Source organism: Xiphophorus couchianus, chromosome 13 (assembly GCF_001444195.1).
Source record: "Xiphophorus couchianus chromosome 13, X_couchianus-1.0, whole genome shotgun sequence".
Classification (NCBI taxonomy): Eukaryota; Metazoa; Chordata; class Actinopteri; order Cyprinodontiformes; family Poeciliidae; genus Xiphophorus; species Xiphophorus couchianus.
This window is the reverse complement of record NC_040240.1, coordinates 10,789,996-10,808,014: the sequence shown is the minus strand read 5'-3', so window position 1 is coordinate 10,808,014 and position 18,019 is coordinate 10,789,996. Positions and strand designations below refer to the sequence as shown.

Genomic DNA, 18,019 nt, shown 5'->3' with positions numbered 1-18,019 from the left:
CAAGAATTTTACAAATTATATGTATTCAAACAAAGCACTTTCTACGGTGGTGAAAAAAAAGAGGCATCCACACGTGTCTCTCCCCTCACTGTCCAATAAATAGTCTATAAGTAGAGCACATGGCTCAAAACTCTTATCAGCATGAAACACAAGCCTGAACCCAGTAGCAAAGCCATGTGGCCTACCTTGTTAAAGTCTTCGCTTGTGGCTCGCATTTCCTTCCAGGTCTTGTTAAGCAGCTGGATGCAGATGCAGAAGAATTCCTCAAAGGAGTGTTCGTGGGTGAAGAACATGGGGTGGAAGTCATGACAGTTTTCACTGGCTGTGGAAATTAAAGAGGCAAGTGATAAGTATTTGCAAAGGGTGCAAATGATTCAATATGTTGTTAGCACAGCAATATTACAGGGATTTTTTGTGTTTGTTTATTTTTTTTTACATTTAATTTCAATCATTTTTACCTGTCTAAATGTCTTAGAATCATAGAGTTTGAAATGTATAACTTTAGTTGTGTTCACAGAGAGGGCTTATGTTACTGATGAGCATGCCAAGTGTTTAAAAGTTATGGTTTCAACAACCACAAAAAGTTTTGGTCTTATTATTTTTAGTCAATACTTTGGCAATTAGATAAAAACTGGAGGAGAATTACCTCCTTTATTAAGGCATTATATTTTTAAATTACGCCAAATAAATCATGTTATGATTATTCATGTTTCTGTTAATTCCAAAATTCCTTAAACTGGGGTATCTAACTCCAATTTATTCAAACACCAAAATTGACCATGTTTATGAACACTTCAATTCAGCCTGACGCATGAATAGTTGGGTTCAAGTGTTTTGATGATCCGCATTAAAATGCATACTCTCTAATAGTGTGAAATATCACATGCTGTTTATGAATTATATATTTTTTTCCACTATAATTATAGAGGGAGACAAATTTGATCCAAAAAAGCCAAGAACCTCCACAGAGAATCCACTTAATTGAGATGAGAGCATAACTGAAATCGAACATACTCATCAAATTCAAAATGTCCCCTTGTGGCAAATTCAGTCCAAAAACTAGTTCCAGCTAAATTAAGTCAAGATACGTTTCTTATCCCCAGACCCAAAATCTGTTTATTTTCTCCATTAGCAGAGCAGTGAACTACTTTAATCCCAGGATTTGTGTGGGAGTGGATTTGACATGAGTGTAAAATGCGGGGGGGTGGGGAAGGGTAGAGACTGGGCTCTTGAGTACCCAAACTGTATTAACCCAAAGGTACAATAACAAGCCTTGACATTCATTCGAACTGCATTCGCCGCGCTCTCGCCTTGCAGCGATGAGTGGCAGCTCGGAGCCAAAGGTTGGTTCATTTAAAGAGTTTCAGAGTGGAGCAGCAGGGGCACCGGCCACCAAGAGGAGCCATGAAATTGGATGGAAAGGGTCGGGCAGCAATTGAAACTTCACAGTATAATGAGTGATGCCATCAGCCCACAGGCACAGAGACCTGGGCCTTGATTTCAAGTGATGGATGGACGATTAAGTGGAGGACATGGTGGAGATTGGGGTGGGATGTGCCACCAAAGCCGGCAGTCGATTGGAAAGCTAATGGAGTGGAGCCATCAAAAGAGAAGCCGACAACCTGCTTAGCCAACAGAGTTTCACTCATGGCTAAAACAAAATAAAATAAAAACACTAAAGAAATTGGAAAAGGAAACAGGATCAGAAACAATCTCTAATAAATTATCTTGTTTTGGCAGACTAGCAAAACTGATTAGGCATGTTGAACTCTGAGCTTACAAGGCTGTTTACTGACGGAGCCAGCGCAGTGAGGCAGCAAGGTGAAGGGGAATGACATGTCAAGGCTCATTTGAAAGATACAGACAGCAAGTCGTCTCAAGCGACTCTGCAGAAATTTCTCCCTCGCAGACAGTTTTAATACTTCTTGCGAGGCTAAGCAAGAGTCCAAGCAGCAGGGCTGAGACAAGAAACGGGTTAACACAGTGTCCTTCAAAGGAAACTATTATATTATGTGTGGTATTTTATATAATTTATTATCAGGATGCACATATTAATCAGCTGAAAGTCATTTGTATTGAATGTAGGAATTATTTTCTATCAAATTCCAAATATTTAATTTAACCTTCTGGAAAAGATGTATGTTTTAATTTAGTGAAAAGTTTTTGCAGCGCAGACAATAAATTGAAGGAATTATTTGACATTATTATTTGCTTTTGTTAACTTGCTATCTTGTAAGAAAATGCAACACCTGACAATTCAGTAAATTAAACTATTCGGTTAAAATATATATAAAAAACAAAAAAAAACAAAAAAACAAAACCCACACACAATGTTCAAAGCATCTAACACTAAAACAAGGACGATCGTAGCAGGATGTGTCGGGATAAATATCACCACAGGGACCCTAAACTCTCCCTGTAACCAGATAACGGCTCAGCGGGGCAGGTGTGAACTGTGACTTGTTTAAAGTCATAATTTATGAATCTTTTGGGTAATGCATATGGGTCTGCAGCACACAATCTGGTTGAATGCTTAATGAACCCTAATGAGTTTGCTTTGTCCTCTATCGTTTCATCCATCTGCACAGCCAGATGTTAACGCGCTCATAAAGTGGGTAACTGGACACGATGATGGCCGGTTTAGGTTGGTCTCAACCATATGCTCATTTGGGTCAGCAGAACTTAAAAGTCTCATGACTAAAATAATGCTCTATATCACACTTAGCTGAAAACTACTTGCCTTTTGCGCAGTGAGGGCAAGAGATGAAATGGGATTAGGTTTATAAGACTCAGAGAAATAATGAGTTTTGCAACAGATGGTGCAGATTTACCCTAATCTCAACAATATTAGGTCAGTTTGGGATTTTGTCACTAAAAGTGAGATTACAGAGAACCAAAATCCACAGGACAGAGCTAAAATAAACAAACAAATCAACCAAATGATTGACTTCAACAACAGAATTAGGGGAAATAAGTGGTTTCTGGCTAGTTGGTTTACTTTAATAATTCAATTTCTGCAATTTACTCTTGTGGTAAGGTTTCTCTTAAGAAAACCATCTGACGGCAATAAATATAAAATGTAAAAAGTGATGTTATAGTAGGAGCTGAACATAGAGTACAGAGTGGGGTCACACATAATGCAGTGTGCTTGCTGATGGAGGCTGGGTAACCAACAGAGCAACCAGCCAACTAAGTATAAAACATCTCCACCACTGGTTCCCGGAGAACCATGTGGGTGATTTGCAGCAACATTTCCACGAGCAGGAAAGTAAGACAGAGCTGTGCATTTGTTTTTGACTGACTCTGACGCTGCAGTGACATGAAGCACATTGTTTTTAAGGTTATAGCAAATGGTTTCTTGCAATGCTATGGGAAGAAAATTGTTTTAAGAAAAATACTTGTCCATGTTCAAGTACAGTGCAGTATATTCTATATTTATGCTGTTGCCAATTTTCATTTGTTTTATGGTGAAAAAATAAAAATCACATCACATTCCAGTTATAAAAATAGAGCAACTTCTATTTCTAGTTTTCAACAAATGTTCTGCTTTCTTAGTTTGGGAGAAAAGATAAAAAAAAATGTTTTGTTGCCTTGATGGGCTGAAGTAAAGCTGAGATTTACAGCTGTGTTTCAACAAAAACATGTGATTCTTATGAAGAAACTATGGTTTACAATTAATCTAAACTAAAGATGCACTTTATATGTTATTTTTTATAGCCAGAATCTGCTAAATGTGGTTTTGACAGAATTTTATTTCTAACTACTACAAAAAAATAGTCCTAATAATCGAGAAAAACAAAAAATGAAGGAATCTTGAGATTGTCAAAGCATCTGGCCCATAACCGTTATTTGTTTTTATCTGACAAAACAAGTACTAATGCTGTCAGCTGAGTGCCACCAGTGGTCAGAAATAAACAAGGGAAAACTGAGCAGTTCTGATCTCTGGTTTACTTTTCGGTGCATCTCCAGCTTCAAAGGGAGTCCTTTCCGGTCCTCCGCCCCTCCTTTACCATCTGTTTGGCTATTAAGACCAGTGCTGACTTGCATGCAGCTAAAACAAAATGGCCAACTAGTTAGTGCCTTGTGTGTGAATGCAGCAGTCGTAAAAGTCCCCTTACAGTCCAGCTTCGGAGGGTTCTGTGACATCAACCGATTACTCAACCGGTGACCACACAGTGAGGTCCAGGACAAAACCGAAGTGACTAAGCACTAGAGCAGTTGCGTGACTGTGCATCAAACAGGAACATAAGAGGCACATGTGGGCTGATTGCCACTCTGACATCTGTCAAGGCCCACTGTGTATTTGCGACCGTGTGGGTGTGTGCACACAGTGGGCGAATCAACCCTCGGAGTCACCTTGCAGCCCCACCAAACGATGAAGAGATGGCAGAAAGCGCCGCCGTTCCACTAATTACAATCCCAGCGTGTCTTCATGTCCAACTGTTACAAGAGCGGTTTCTCTGTGTGTCAGCAGAGCCGAACCAGCGACGTGTTTTTTACTCCGATTGTGTCTGTAGATATAGGTGGCAAGGGAGCAGGTACGCGGAGAGGGTTGCATGACTTAGCAACTCAGCTGAGTGCTTATCAAGACGCAGCAAGAAAGAGTGTAGCATCACCAAGCAGGCATAAAATATTAATACACAGCGTTATAATGACTGAAATGAGCTCTGAACAGGGGCTTCTGAGGCTCTTTCTACTCTTTAATCTGTTTTTGGAGCATTCTACATATCTCGTTGAATAAATCCGCAAGAGAAGCATTCAACACCGAATAACTAATATCCGTTCATCCATAGTGTAAACTGAACTTGAAATAAGAATTCAACTTATTAATGATGCACACAACCTCAGAAGATTGATGCATAACTTAAAAATGAAAGACCTCTGAGCTTTTAAGCATAAGCTCTGTGAAGTGTGAAAGACTAATGATAAAGATTTTATGAGACACATAACTCCCCAGAGAGGCAGATGTGTTGTACTTGCCCTTTTAATCTGAGCATTTCTTCAGTGAAGCTAATAAAACAAGGCAGAAAGGAGTCAGTGGACAGTTTTGACTTTAGAGTAAGAGATCAAAAAGAGACGGTAGCTACAAGAAGAGTCCCAAGAATTACAATATATAGAGCAAAAGTCATTCTCGGCAAGAATGGTGACGAAAAAAGATGAGGTACACGGATTTATTTATAGCTTAAAGCCAAAAAGACTGAAAATGTTGCTTCTAAAAAATTTGAAAATGATATAAGACCAATGAAAAATGACTTTTTAAAAAAAAATTATGTTCATTTGCTGTAAACCTTATACACTTGTACTTTCTTTTGCCTTGCATCAGTATGGTGGGACAACATATTCTCTCTGGTGAGTAAGTCAGGGCAGTTTGCTGACCATTAAACCTTGATAAAAACAGTCGACCAACATCAGTAGATAACATGGCTCCTTAAATCATTGCTGACCGTGGAAATGTCACACTGAACCTCAAGTAACGTTCATTCTGTGCCTGACCACTCCTCCTCTTGACACCGGGGCCTTGACTTCTTAATGAAACGTCTGAGCAGAGGACTGAGCAGTAGTCCAGTCCTGATCTGGTCTGTGGTTCAGGAGTGATTTAACAAAATGAATAAATTTGACGGTTGATGCTATGTGATGTGTAAATAGTAAAGTTACAGTCCACACCTTGTAAATCCCCAACAAACTCTTAAATAGCTTTGGCTTCACAATCCTCTTGAGGCAACAGTTATCTGTGTCACTGAGTGGATAGTTTTTCAACCACACTTTTCCCTTCCTCTTTTCTGTTTTCCCATTTAGGTTAATGAAATATGATAAGCAGGTTCACCTCACAAATGATGAGACTCATTTAGGAATGGGCAAAATCAGCGAATAGCTGTGACAGATGGAAAGAAAGTAAAATCCAACGAGGATCATTAAGGGAAAAGGTCAGGTCTCTAAACTGACACCAGTGTTAAATTAATCTGCACACTTTCCTTTTTTAGAAACAGAAATTCTTGTGTCGCTTTGAGCTTTGTGGTTTTGTCCCCGTACACGTCACGGCTACTTAATAAACAAGACACATCTCACATTTTAATAAATCAGATATGCAGCTCCAGTGTGCTCTGTATTAAATCTCCTTTCAGTGAAATCTGCAAGAATACTTCAGATGTTGTGACTCATTGTTATGCATACACAATCGGTCGCCAGTCTTCCCAAATGCAGATGCAGAATGGTTTGAGCATCACAAAACAGCGAGGACTTCTCCAACTAAAATGCAGATATGTGCTCAGCTACCAGAACAGGAGGCACCAGGAGGCACAGAAATACAAAAGCAGTTTGACTAAAAGTTATCTGATCACAGCTGAGTTGTCTGCACTCAAAAGGAAGAAAGTAAATTCACAAGCCAACCTTTCAAGCTGGGGAAAACGGGAATACTTATGTACTTTGCCTCACAAGGCTGATTTTATGATGCACTTTTTTTAAAAGACTTAATTCCCTACATGTTATTAAAAAGTTAACTTCATACTGTTTCCAGTATAAATGGTACACTAAAGTTTTGTAAAGTTACAGGTTACCAAACTGCAATTACAGTTTGGTAACCATTGTAATTCCGTTATATCAATTTTTTCCCCTTAAATATTTGATGCAAATACCAATGTGCTGTAAGTGGGATTTTGTTTTTTACTTAAGATCATCATTCTGTTATAATTTCATAACAGTTCTTGCCTAGTCACAATATTTCTCCCGTTTTGATAGACGTAGTATTTAAATCAAGTTATGTGCAGTCTGGTTTTGGATCACTCCCCTTTTGGTATGTCTGAACTGAAAGCAACCCACAAAAAGTCGGAGTAGACAGCTGTAACTCAAACAGACTCAAAGAGAAGTGGTTGCTGAGAGCCAAAATGATGGTCAAGCTGCAGCTTGAAGGATACTTGGCAGTGCTTTGCTTGGCCTTCGCTCCACTTGCCATTAGCCACTCTGCTCGTGATTAATCGAAGGAGACTTCTAACAAGGACTCCCAGCTCTAACCTAATCATTTCATAAGAGATCAGCTTCAAAACTAATGCTCAGTTGCTAGCACTGACCACTAATGTTTACATATTAGACAAACATTTTGTCTAAAACCCCCCCTAGAGAGTCACAGAAGGCTTTGAGTAAAATCTGCCCTTCATCAGTTCATAAACCAGTTTCATCCTAAACCATTACTATTAATCTCAATGTACTTCAATTTCATACATGTAAAAAAACTTTCCCATGTAGAATAACTATTGCATATGAATTTAGTCTTCTCATTAGCCAAGTATTTTGATGAATTACAGTGATAAATAATCATAAAACACTAACATTTCACATATGATTTAATGTCACTGATATTGTGTATTATTTTCTGTGTTTTATATTCTAACCTAAGTGTGGCTCTGATCCCACTTGTGCCATTCAACCATGGTGAAATACAAAAGATTATGACCCCTGCTGATTCTGGCATGTAGGAGTCACATTTTCTAACAGCACATGAATGTCATGGGAAGATTATAAAATTTTTACTTTGAATCTTCAGCAAAAGAAATGAATAAATATTAATTTCTGATTTAAAATCAAGTTTTTAAACTACTTGCAAAAAAAAAAAGATATACTACAAATACAGAGATCCTACCAACAAAAAATAACCAATATTCAGTTAAGTGGTTTTTCAGGATTATATGATAATGATTTTATATAAATTAAGAATTGGATAATTATTATTTATAATAATAATAATAATGAGTCCCTGACCAGACATAAAATGCCATTTTGACCCCAAGTCTGCATGAACGGCATGTTTGTGGTGAGTTTCGAAAAACTCCACACATCTTGCATCTGACACAGCGGGCTAGTCCAAACAATATTTTCATCTCACACTTGGACACTTTTCAATGGTTATATTTATGCGAGTGTAGGAGTGTGTGAGCGAAGGTTTGATGTTGCCGGAGAAAAAAGAAAAATCTAATTACAGAGAGAGTTGTCAGCTCGGTAAGTTTGGATAGCTGAGTCATCTCATGGCTTTGGATGCAGCGCACGTTTATTTCTGAGAAACACACACACAAGCTTGCAAAACTGGTTGTATCGGGATGTGGCATTGATTTTTTTTTTTTTTTATGGTATTCTAATTAATCAAAACTAAAACCATTTCTACTTCATGCCTAATCCTCACAAGTTAACAAGTACACCAACCAGAGATCCATAATAATGTTCTTGTCAGGACTAAGCATTGATCCAAATCAAGAATACTGGTCTAATATTATAATACAAAACTGCAAATATCAGAAAATTAGAATGATGAAGAAGCTGGACTAATGGATAAATATTTTGTAATGGCTGTCTTGGGCTTTGATGTTAGGTTTACTGCAGGGGTGTTTCTTTACCTGTCAGCTTAAGTGGACGGATAATTTAGTTATTTGTTCTGGATGGATTAAACAGTGCAAATTGTTGGGTAGCTTTTTGAAGAAGTTGATATGTAAAAATCTAGCCATGACTTAATCAAGGTTCTCCCAGTGATCCTGTCAGATTCGACTGTTTTTGTGAGCTTCCGAACAGGATCTGCTGGATCTCTGGCCTGCATGTGAATATACACGTCTGTGGACGGGTCTCTATCCATGCCTGGACCTGCCGTGCTTCACCAAACCCAGCTCTCTATCCCCGTTGCTGAGGCGGCACACTGTGAATCACCAAGCAGGGCCATTACTCACCACGTCTGACCCTTTCAAAATAACTTTATAAATATTACATAGGCCGACTTAAACCCGGGGAGTCGGAGAAGACGAGGTTCGGTGAGTCGCAGATTCCATTAAGCTCCGTGTTCCAGCAGAAACACGGTGACACAATTAATCTTTCAGGGATCTGAGGCAGGGCATCAGCAAATGTGAGGGGGAAACAGTATGATTTAATGGAGGGAGGTGAGAGAGATACCTGGAGTGTGTTATGAATTATTTAGAGACTCAGAGCACTTACATCCAATTCAAATGCAAAAGCTTAGCTCATTTCACCAAAATTAATTAGATAAACACGGGGAATCTTGAAATTTGAATGCTGCACTGGTAGGACGCTCATCAACATTAAAGAAACATATTTTTGTATTTCCTTAAAAAGAAATTAGAACCCCTGAAAGTGGGAATAAAAAGTAAACACCGACAATCCAGTGGGAAAAACCAGGCATGAAGAGGCAAGAGGAAAAGAAACACAGCTATAAGAGCTCCAGTTCATCCAGAGTCCCTCCGAGTTTGATTCTTCGGAGAATGAAAACAGATTGCATGAGCAGCAGAGTCAAATACGAACATTTTTGAAGCGAGCCAGAAAGACGTCAGCACCGTCAACATTCATCTGCTGTCTCTTTCTTCTGTCCTTATCCACAACCAATGAAGTAGAAGGAAACAATGCCAATGAACCTTTATAGGGTTTGGAATTTAGTTTGTTTATAAGAAACTTTTAATTTAACAGAATCAAGGTTTTTCTTTTGCATAAATTAAGTCTTTAAGAAACTCTGTGTCACTGTTTATCTATGTGATAAGTTGAACAGTCCATCTAACTTCACCTTAACTTATAGAAGAATTTTGACATTTCACTTTAATTTACTGATATTAGATAACAAATGACTAAGATGATGATTAAAAATGTTTTGACATTTGTTTCTGCTGCAGAATACAAAAAAACTAAACTATTGTAATAAAAGACTTATTACAATAATATGCTACTGTTCCCGTCTTTGATAGCTTCCTCAACATTATGTTCTTTCCTGCTAAACAATGGAGAAGTTACCATCTAGATTACCACTTGATTAGAGGACAATTCATACTTTTGATAAATATGAACAACTTCAGATGATTTCAGCTTGGGTATATAAAGAGTATACTAGGATTTTAGATTCTAATATCCCGTACAATTGAATTAGATTATAGATGAGCGTTTTTGTGACCATCTGCATTTTATCTCCAAAATGCATAAAGTATTTAACTTTCATTGAAGTAAAACTTAAAATTCCATGGATTAAGAACGTATATAAAATAGGTTTGTATAGCAGGGTTTAAAGGAAGTAGGAAGAAATAAAATGGTGATGTGTTGGTAAAACTCGAAAAGGAGCCCAAAAAATGGTACTAAATATTTGAGTACTTGGGTACATAATAGTTTACCATTAAGTAATGGAGGTAGTTTGGGACCAAAAGACAAAACAGACATGTAATAGGGGAACACATTGTAAAAGCAATAGATTAACGCAGACATTTTCAAAATCTTGATTTGTAAAACTGTTTTTTGTTTTTTTTTGTCTTTGCCCACTAAATAAATACATGTGGAAACCAAATTGTTGGTAAGTTACTTGGATTTCTTTTTTCTCATATTGATTTTCTGGGTTTAAAACCCTTTCACAGACGGGTCAATACTTTTATGATTTAAACAGATTTGCCCCCCCCAAAAAAAACAAAAAAAAAAATACCAGAATGAAATAATCATCAAGAAGTATAGAAAATGTATTCCCTGCAGTGTGAACATTGAAAGTAAAAAAGTCACTCTCTTAAAATGTTATTCTTGTGCCTTAGTATAGAAAGAGTGCCAACTTAAATAGGACACTATCAAAACTGATAAAACACTACAGAGAGACAGACACAGCCTCCAACATCCTCATTAGTGTCAGGAGTTTCTATGTTTCCCCACGGAAAGGTCAACTGAATGATGACAGTTTCAATGTGGAGCTGGGACTCATTCCCCTCGTCATCTTCCCTCTGGGAAGAGCACAATGAAGCACAAACACACATGCTGCATATTCACAAAGAAACACACACACAGGAGCAGAGCCATAAATGATCCGGTGTTACTCCCTCCGCACCTGCTCCCTTGGCCTACGCTACATCCATTCAACTCCATGGTTCATTAGTATGTTTTAATGTATGCATATGTGACAGGATCTCAGAATAAGTCCAGCTGCTCTGTGAAGGCCTTTAGGGTTTGTTAGGGAACATTAGTGAAAAAAGAGCATCACAGAGATCAAGGAACACAGGAGACAGATCAGGGAGGAAGCTGTGAATAAGTCTGAACTAGGGTGCCAGGTGTTGGGTATTTCACAGAGCACCGTTTAATCCATCCACCAAAAATCATAAGAGTATGACACAAACTTAGCGATCCATTTAAACTAAACTAACAGGCAAAGAAAGAATGTTTATCAGACAAGCAGCCCAAATGATCGGTAACTCTGGAGGAGCTGCAGGACGGATTTACCCCTCATGGTGTTTGTTCATGCTAAACACAATGTACCTACAGGGAAACCTGGTGGAGTCAGAACCAAGGTCAAACCTGTTGGAGGCTCACCATGCAACAAAACAACAACCTTCAACATACAGCCAGAACTACAGGGTTTGGGTCAAAACACACTGATGTTATAGTGATCCAGACAAAGTCCAGACTTGGAAAAAAGGTGACGTTTTTTAGACACTATCCATCCAGTCTCACACAAGATGAGCAATTTTGTAAAGAATGAAATATTTCTGTCTTAGGATATACAATATTGGTAGATTTGTGGCAGTAATTGCACTGAGGGATGTTCAAAATACTGACTTTAAGGATGAATGCAAATTCATGCCACATTTTTCAAATATTCATTTGTAAAAAAAAACCTTCTTGACACACAGGTGTCATTTTAATTCCACTTTGCAAGTTTGTACTATGACGTGCAACATTGAACCCAAGTAAATACCAGGTAGCGTATGAATGCACTGAGACAAAATGTGAACATGTTCAACTTTTGGCAAAGAAAATGATGGAGAGCATGTAGGACAGGCTCATATAGTCCAGTTCTGTGAAAATATTAACTCAAACCCAGACAGAAATGGATCAAACGCTAAAGATTTGGCATCCAATAAAACAAACTCACTTTATTCTCTTTTATGTCTTACTGCATTGACATTTTTTGTTTCACATGGCATACTTCACACCACTCAAAGTGCATATTTTATCATTTTAAGCAAATGATGCACTTATACAAATAATTCTTTGAAGATCATGGGTTCCTATTCTTGTACCTATATCTGCTGTCAGTTTAAACAATTGTAAAACACGCTGTAGCTTCTAATTAATATTTATGGACTCAGCCCCCTCAAATAACAGACGCAGCAAAGAGCGCAACCACCAGGGGAAACATCAGAACAGCAAGTCAAGGTCAGGGCAGTTATTCTGCTAAGGTTTTATCATAGCATATGAAGAAAAAAATATTCAGATTTTCAAACAAAATGTCAATAACCTGTTACATACCTGTTACATTTAACAAAAAGCATATACTTCACTCAGCATTTTTAGTTTAAATCAGAACAATTGTTAAAAAAGAAGGCTTTCTTAAAACATAAAATTCATAGAAAGAATGAGGACAAAGAATGCTTCTAATTATTATCATTTAAGACTAAAGGAAAGAAATTTCAGTCTGCAAGAAGAAAGAGTCACAGGGGCATTTTGAATATGGAATGGATAAAAGAAGCTGCATTAAAAAAAGAAAAACAAGAGCTCTGCAGCAAAGGCTAACATGCATAAATAAATAAAATATTAGAAAAAAAGAAGCTCAGATGACTGAAAGAGAAAAACACAAAAAATACATTTGCAAAGCACATGAAGACATACAAAATGTATCCTGCTACTCTATTCAGCCACTGATTCTCTTAAGGCTGGTAGATTTATAATAATTGGTGCAGTTCTCTCATCTTCTATATAGCCAGAGGTGCATTAGAGCCAAAATTCACTTGGGACTTAAAAATAAATGAGGGAGATGTTTTAGAGAATCCTCAAATGGATCCTGCAGCACATTTCCTTGGAAAATAGAAATAAAAATAAAATTAACAACAAGAGCTGTGGAAAAGGGCACGTCAACCTAAAAACAGAAGCTAAAATTGCCTCCTCCATTCCCACCGGGAGCAGCAGGGGTCAGTCTGGAGCAGAGCTGAGAACAAGCTGCCCATTTAAACAAGTAAAGTGGAGTGAAAATAGGCAAAGAGATTTTGTTTTGCTCTCCAGTACATTAGACAGAGAGTTCCAAGGTTTGTATTGAGGAATTTGTGTGAACATGTGATCTCTGGACAGCGTCTGTTTTTGCCGATGATGACTTACGAAGTTCGCCGACTTTCAGGATCTCGCAGAGCATCTTGGTCAGCTCGATGCTGCTGCGGCCGAATGGGCATTCGTGCTTGTCTTCCCTGCTGCTGTTCTCCAGGACAATCTGGGAAATCCACATGATGGAAAAAGGGGAAAGAAATTTCTTAAAGTGAAATGACATTTGAAGGCCCTTTGACCCAAAGTGTTTCACCCATTTGCTCTTGCTCCTGTTCCCTTCCTTCAGCATGTCATTTTAAAGGGCAGACTCTTCACTTAGCCAACCTCTTCACACATGCCACAAGAAAATGAATTAGAATTTTATATGAAAAATGTATAGAAAAAAATGTCTGATGTCTTTACAGAACCGCTGGATTTATGCTGAGATAAATCTGAACAGCTGTCAATTAGGGGACTTTCAAAGGTAATTGGTTGCATTGAAATTCATGTAGGTGTATTAAACTAAAGAAGGCTGAAGTAAAAAAAACAAAAACAAACAACAGCTGATACATTTTTGAAATCATGTAGTTTTTTCTTCCACTTTCCACTTTATTGTTAGATTAACACAGAAAATTCCCCAAAAATTCATTGAGGTTTGTGGACGTAAGAACTTCTTTTTTGGAAGTGCTGTAACAATGGAGGAGGAGGATAAGTGTATAATGCTGCACTTTTTTGTCACGCTGTCAGTGGCAAATGTATGAAAAGCCCACACTTGTATCATTAGGGTGATGGCAAATTGGCATGAAGGTCTCAGCCTATTCAGGCAGTGACAGATTTAATAGGAAAATTATTGGGGTGTTGGGGTTGCTCCCATGTTAGAATAATAATAAAGACTCTCGAATAAGTCAGACTTTCTGCAGTGGAGAAGGTGGTTTTGAAATCCAGTTCTACTGAGCAAGTGTAACATTTCTATAGCAACATTTAATTGTAATTTTATTGGTTTGAAATTTTCAAAATGAGAAAAAAATTACAAATAAATGGCCAAAATAAAGAAAAACAAAAGTTTGATAGAAGTAGAAAAGAAAAAACACCTAAAAAAAAAAACATTCACAGCTCCATTCACAGGATGTATCAACACAACTCCACTTTGTGCGTGGTGTGTGTGTGGTGTGTGCGTGGCGTGTGCGTGCGCGCTTACCCTGATGTAAGCATCCTGGTGGTGTTTGGCAAAGTAAAGCATGTTATCGAGAGCCATCATGCCTGGAGGAATCTGGGTAAAATCCACGGCTGGATTGACATGATTCTAGGAAAACACAAATACAGAGCGACACTCAACACACACAACTGACTCTTAATTGTTAACCTTTGTCATTTTATGCTCAGCCAACCAAGAATCAATAAAAACAAAGTGTGCAAAAATATTACTAGTTCAGTTTTCAGCTGCTGGGGGAGAAAGAACACTTTAATAAAATATTTTCAAAATAAACTTATAACAGCAATAACAGTAAGTAACATATATATGTTAGAACAACATAAAGTACCTCCAGTGACCATATGTATGTAGTGTTTACTGTATGTTTACTTGATCTGCAAGATAATAAATTGTAGGTGTGTTTTTGTTTGTAGCATTTTTGTTTAAATCAGGTTTGGTCTTCATCATTATATATATATATATATATATATATATATATATATATATATATATATATATATATATATATATATAAAAGTTACTAGAGGTGAGTGAAGTAAACAAAACTTCTACTCAAGAGTAGTTTTACTTCAAAATAATATAGTTCAAGTCAAAGTTAAAAGTATGGTGCAGTAAAAATTCACTCTTAAAATTACTTTTTGTCTTTTGAAAAAGTTACTAACTGATACAATGGTATTATGATCTTCTTTTGGGGTTTTAGTACATGAGTGGAGGACCATTTTTATTGTGTCCAAGTGTATGTGTCTGAATGGAAGCATAAAAGCTTTAAGGCAGAGGAACGAGGCAGTCAAATTAACCTCATTTTTACTGAGCACATGAGTGCAAAAGCATGGAGGTCACCCGCCCCCCCCAAAAAATGCTCCAGGCTTATGTCAAGCAGAGGTAGGGTTAGCTTAAGTTATTCTGCTAGAGCTCTTAAAAAAAGACCTCACACACACACACACACACATACATCAAACTTACAATGAAGCCAAGCTTTTTGTAGTCTCTGGTGTACATGGATTTGCGCTTTTCGATGCTGCCTCCGTTGTTGGGCTCGCTCTCCACATCGAAGGCAATTCTTCGAAGCTCAAAGATGATGTCCCTCTGAGCCTGAACACACAGAGGGGGGTATATTAAAGTGCAGCTCAAGAACCAGAGACCACATTATTTTATTCAGAGCTTTATAAGGTAAGAATCCTGCTGACCCCTCTGAGTTGTCTTGCAGTTTGTGAAATTAAGAGGGCCAACAACCGTTTTCACACACTGTTTTATTAAGAGGCCAAATCAATATTGTTAATTGTTATTACATCATCATTTTTAATATCAGAGGTCAAATGTGAAGCTGTTTTTCTTAATGTAAAAGGCAATTATGGTACCTATTTTGACAGCTTGATTGCATAATGACCGGCGGAGATGGGTGCTTATCCTCTAATAATCCCACACGGTACAATCCAGTTGGACAAGACAGAGTTTGCTGCTGTTAAATGGCTAGGAAAGTGCACTGATGTCTAATCAATAAAAACAAACATGTCACGATGAATAAAGGCATTTTATTTAATTTTCAATCGACAAATACATAACAAAATCCCTGTGCTGGAAACACTGGCAACAAACATATTTCAATCCATCATTAAAAGGTGAAGAAGTTTTACGAATATTATTTTTGGAAGTCGTTGCACAATACTACTCTAGTTAATTAGCTACAAAAATATTGTTTCTTCTGCCAAGTCTGAGACAAACTAAGCAGCATTTATTGAAATTATTTTTAGAAGTTTTGTGCTGGATCTATCTGAACACATTGCAAAGCTATAGTTTCAGGATAATATTTTTTCTTTTTTTAATATACTTTCTTTAATGACCGTAAAAGCTATTGGTTCAATTTATGGTGTTCAACTCAAAATGTATATATTTTTAACAAAAATACTTTTATACTTTTAACGTTTTAATTCTCTTAATTTCAAGATTTTTTTCAGCGGGATCCAAACCTGGTCCTGAGGATCCATCTTGGTCATCATGCGATCCTCAAACAGGTTGAAGTTGAGCACCTGCATCACATACAGCTGATGTGCCATCTCATCATTAATGGGTGTGGGGCTCCGGATTACATTCTGCATGAGGACATCAAGATAGAAAAAGAGTTTTAATTAATAGAATATGTAAAAAAAGATGGAAGGTTTTATGACAACAAAGTGAGAAAAAGTCAGAATTTTGAGGGTGAACAAAAAAGAAGACTCGGGGAAAATCAACTGAAAACATTGGGAATAAACTTTCAGAAAAACTTACAGTGAGAATGATGGAGCGTAGCTGCTTCTGAGCTAGAATGTGGGCCATCTCCTGTGGATTTAGAAAAAAAGAAAAAAGAGGAACAAAAGGAATAGAGAAAAAGAACATAAGAAGAGAGAAAAGAGAAAGTGGGGAGTGATAAAAGTGAGACAACATATCAAGGCAAACCTCTGATCTTAAGATTTTCTATGCAAAAATGAAAAGAATAAAGAGTTCATGGCAGTGACAGGCTGCAAAATAATAAGAAAAAGAAGCTCGAGACAGAAACTTAGAGGGGATAGTAGATGCGCTAGCGGATGTCTTCTACAATGCAAACTACGAAGTGTGCTAATCAAGGGTGCACTTACTGTCAGGGGACAATTTAGGATGTCCACAATGTTCTCATCAAACTACCATGTCGTGTGCAGTGAGGAAGCAAAGTCAGAAACAGAGACAGAGAGGGTGAGTGAGTGAGTGAATGTGGCGTAAAGTAAAAAAAAAAAAAAAAATCTAATTTCTGTCAGTGGTGCAGTTTGTGGTTCTGCTGGGGATGAAGGTAGGAGGGTTGGAGTCCATAATAATAGCTTCACTGATGGTTGAGGTCCTTTTGAACGCACACGAACAATCAAATAGATGCTGTTTGACGCTCACACTCTTAAAATAAGCAACAAGAAAACACTGCATTTTGGAAACTGCCTGTCTGCAAAAATATATATAGACGTGGACACATATTTTTATATATGCGTTTATAAATGGAGCCTGATGACCCAGAAAAAAAAGTTTCTGCAAACAACAAAAATAAAAAAGTAACAAAGAAGGCTTCATTGCAACGCTAGAATCTGTATGCGTCCTTTTTTCGCCGAACCTGTCTTCAGCTCAGAGCGCTGAACACGAGACGGGCCCTCGAGTTAGTGTCATTCATAATTAATGTGAAAAGTGCATCACTGGGCCCTGTGGTGCTGACGCGGGGAGCGTGTAATTGGCTACAGGTGAGAGGGAGAGATGAGAGAATGAACATCACTTTGGCAATGACGAAGGGAAAGACAGATGCTTTTATCGTCGAACACAGAGCAAACCAAAACGCACACAAAGTCACGCATTTGTTCGTTTCACCGTTACATCACCAAACTGCTGGGGATTGCGACAGAATAGGTGGAGCAGTTGGAAGCCTCACCTGTCTCTTCTCCTCTGGAGCTTTGAGGAACAGAGCGTTGATAACAGCGATGGTGTAGGTCTGGATGTCTTGATCGGTCCTGGAATCAAAGGAAACATGTGCTTTATTTAAAATGATTCATGAAAACCGGGTTATTAACAAAAACAGTTACATTTCATACCCCTGAAGGTGTGGGATGAGCTGTCCAATCGTGATCTCTTGCGCCACCTTGTGGTAAAGATCTTGACTGTTGAGCACCATGGACTCCAGGATGGCCAGGGAACGCTGCAGCACTGCCGTGTCCATGGCGGTCTTGTTCACAAAGCTGGCAATCTTTAGATCATCAGAGAACACAGAGTTTTTAAACAATGCAAAGTAGTCCGTCTACTTTT

At 37.8% G+C, this 18,019-nt stretch overlaps 1 protein-coding gene across 6 annotated transcripts in view; it reads right to left on the bottom strand.

Moving 5' to 3' along the window:
* Positions 1–18,019, bottom strand: part of elmo1 (engulfment and cell motility 1 (ced-12 homolog, C. elegans)) — a 100,257-nt gene that overhangs the window by 27,227 nt on the left and 55,011 nt on the right. For 4 of the 6 annotated variants that reach the window (XM_028036295.1, XM_028036296.1, XM_028036297.1 and 1 more), the window contains 9 exons: positions 17,809–17,960; positions 17,649–17,727; positions 16,843–16,884; positions 16,496–16,546; positions 16,198–16,320; positions 15,194–15,322; positions 14,216–14,320; positions 13,096–13,204; positions 186–322 (listed from right to left, as the gene is read on the bottom strand). In XM_028036295.1, coding sequence (XP_027892096.1) covers positions 186–322; positions 13,096–13,204; positions 14,216–14,320; positions 15,194–15,322; positions 16,198–16,320; positions 16,496–16,546; positions 16,843–16,884; positions 17,649–17,727; positions 17,809–17,960 — 927 coding nt within the window. The remainder of the gene's footprint in view (positions 1–185; positions 323–13,095; positions 13,205–14,215; positions 14,321–15,193; positions 15,323–16,197; positions 16,321–16,495; positions 16,547–16,842; positions 16,885–17,648; positions 17,728–17,808; positions 17,961–18,019) is intronic. The other 2 variants (XM_028036300.1, XM_028036299.1) reach the window with 1 other exon arrangement.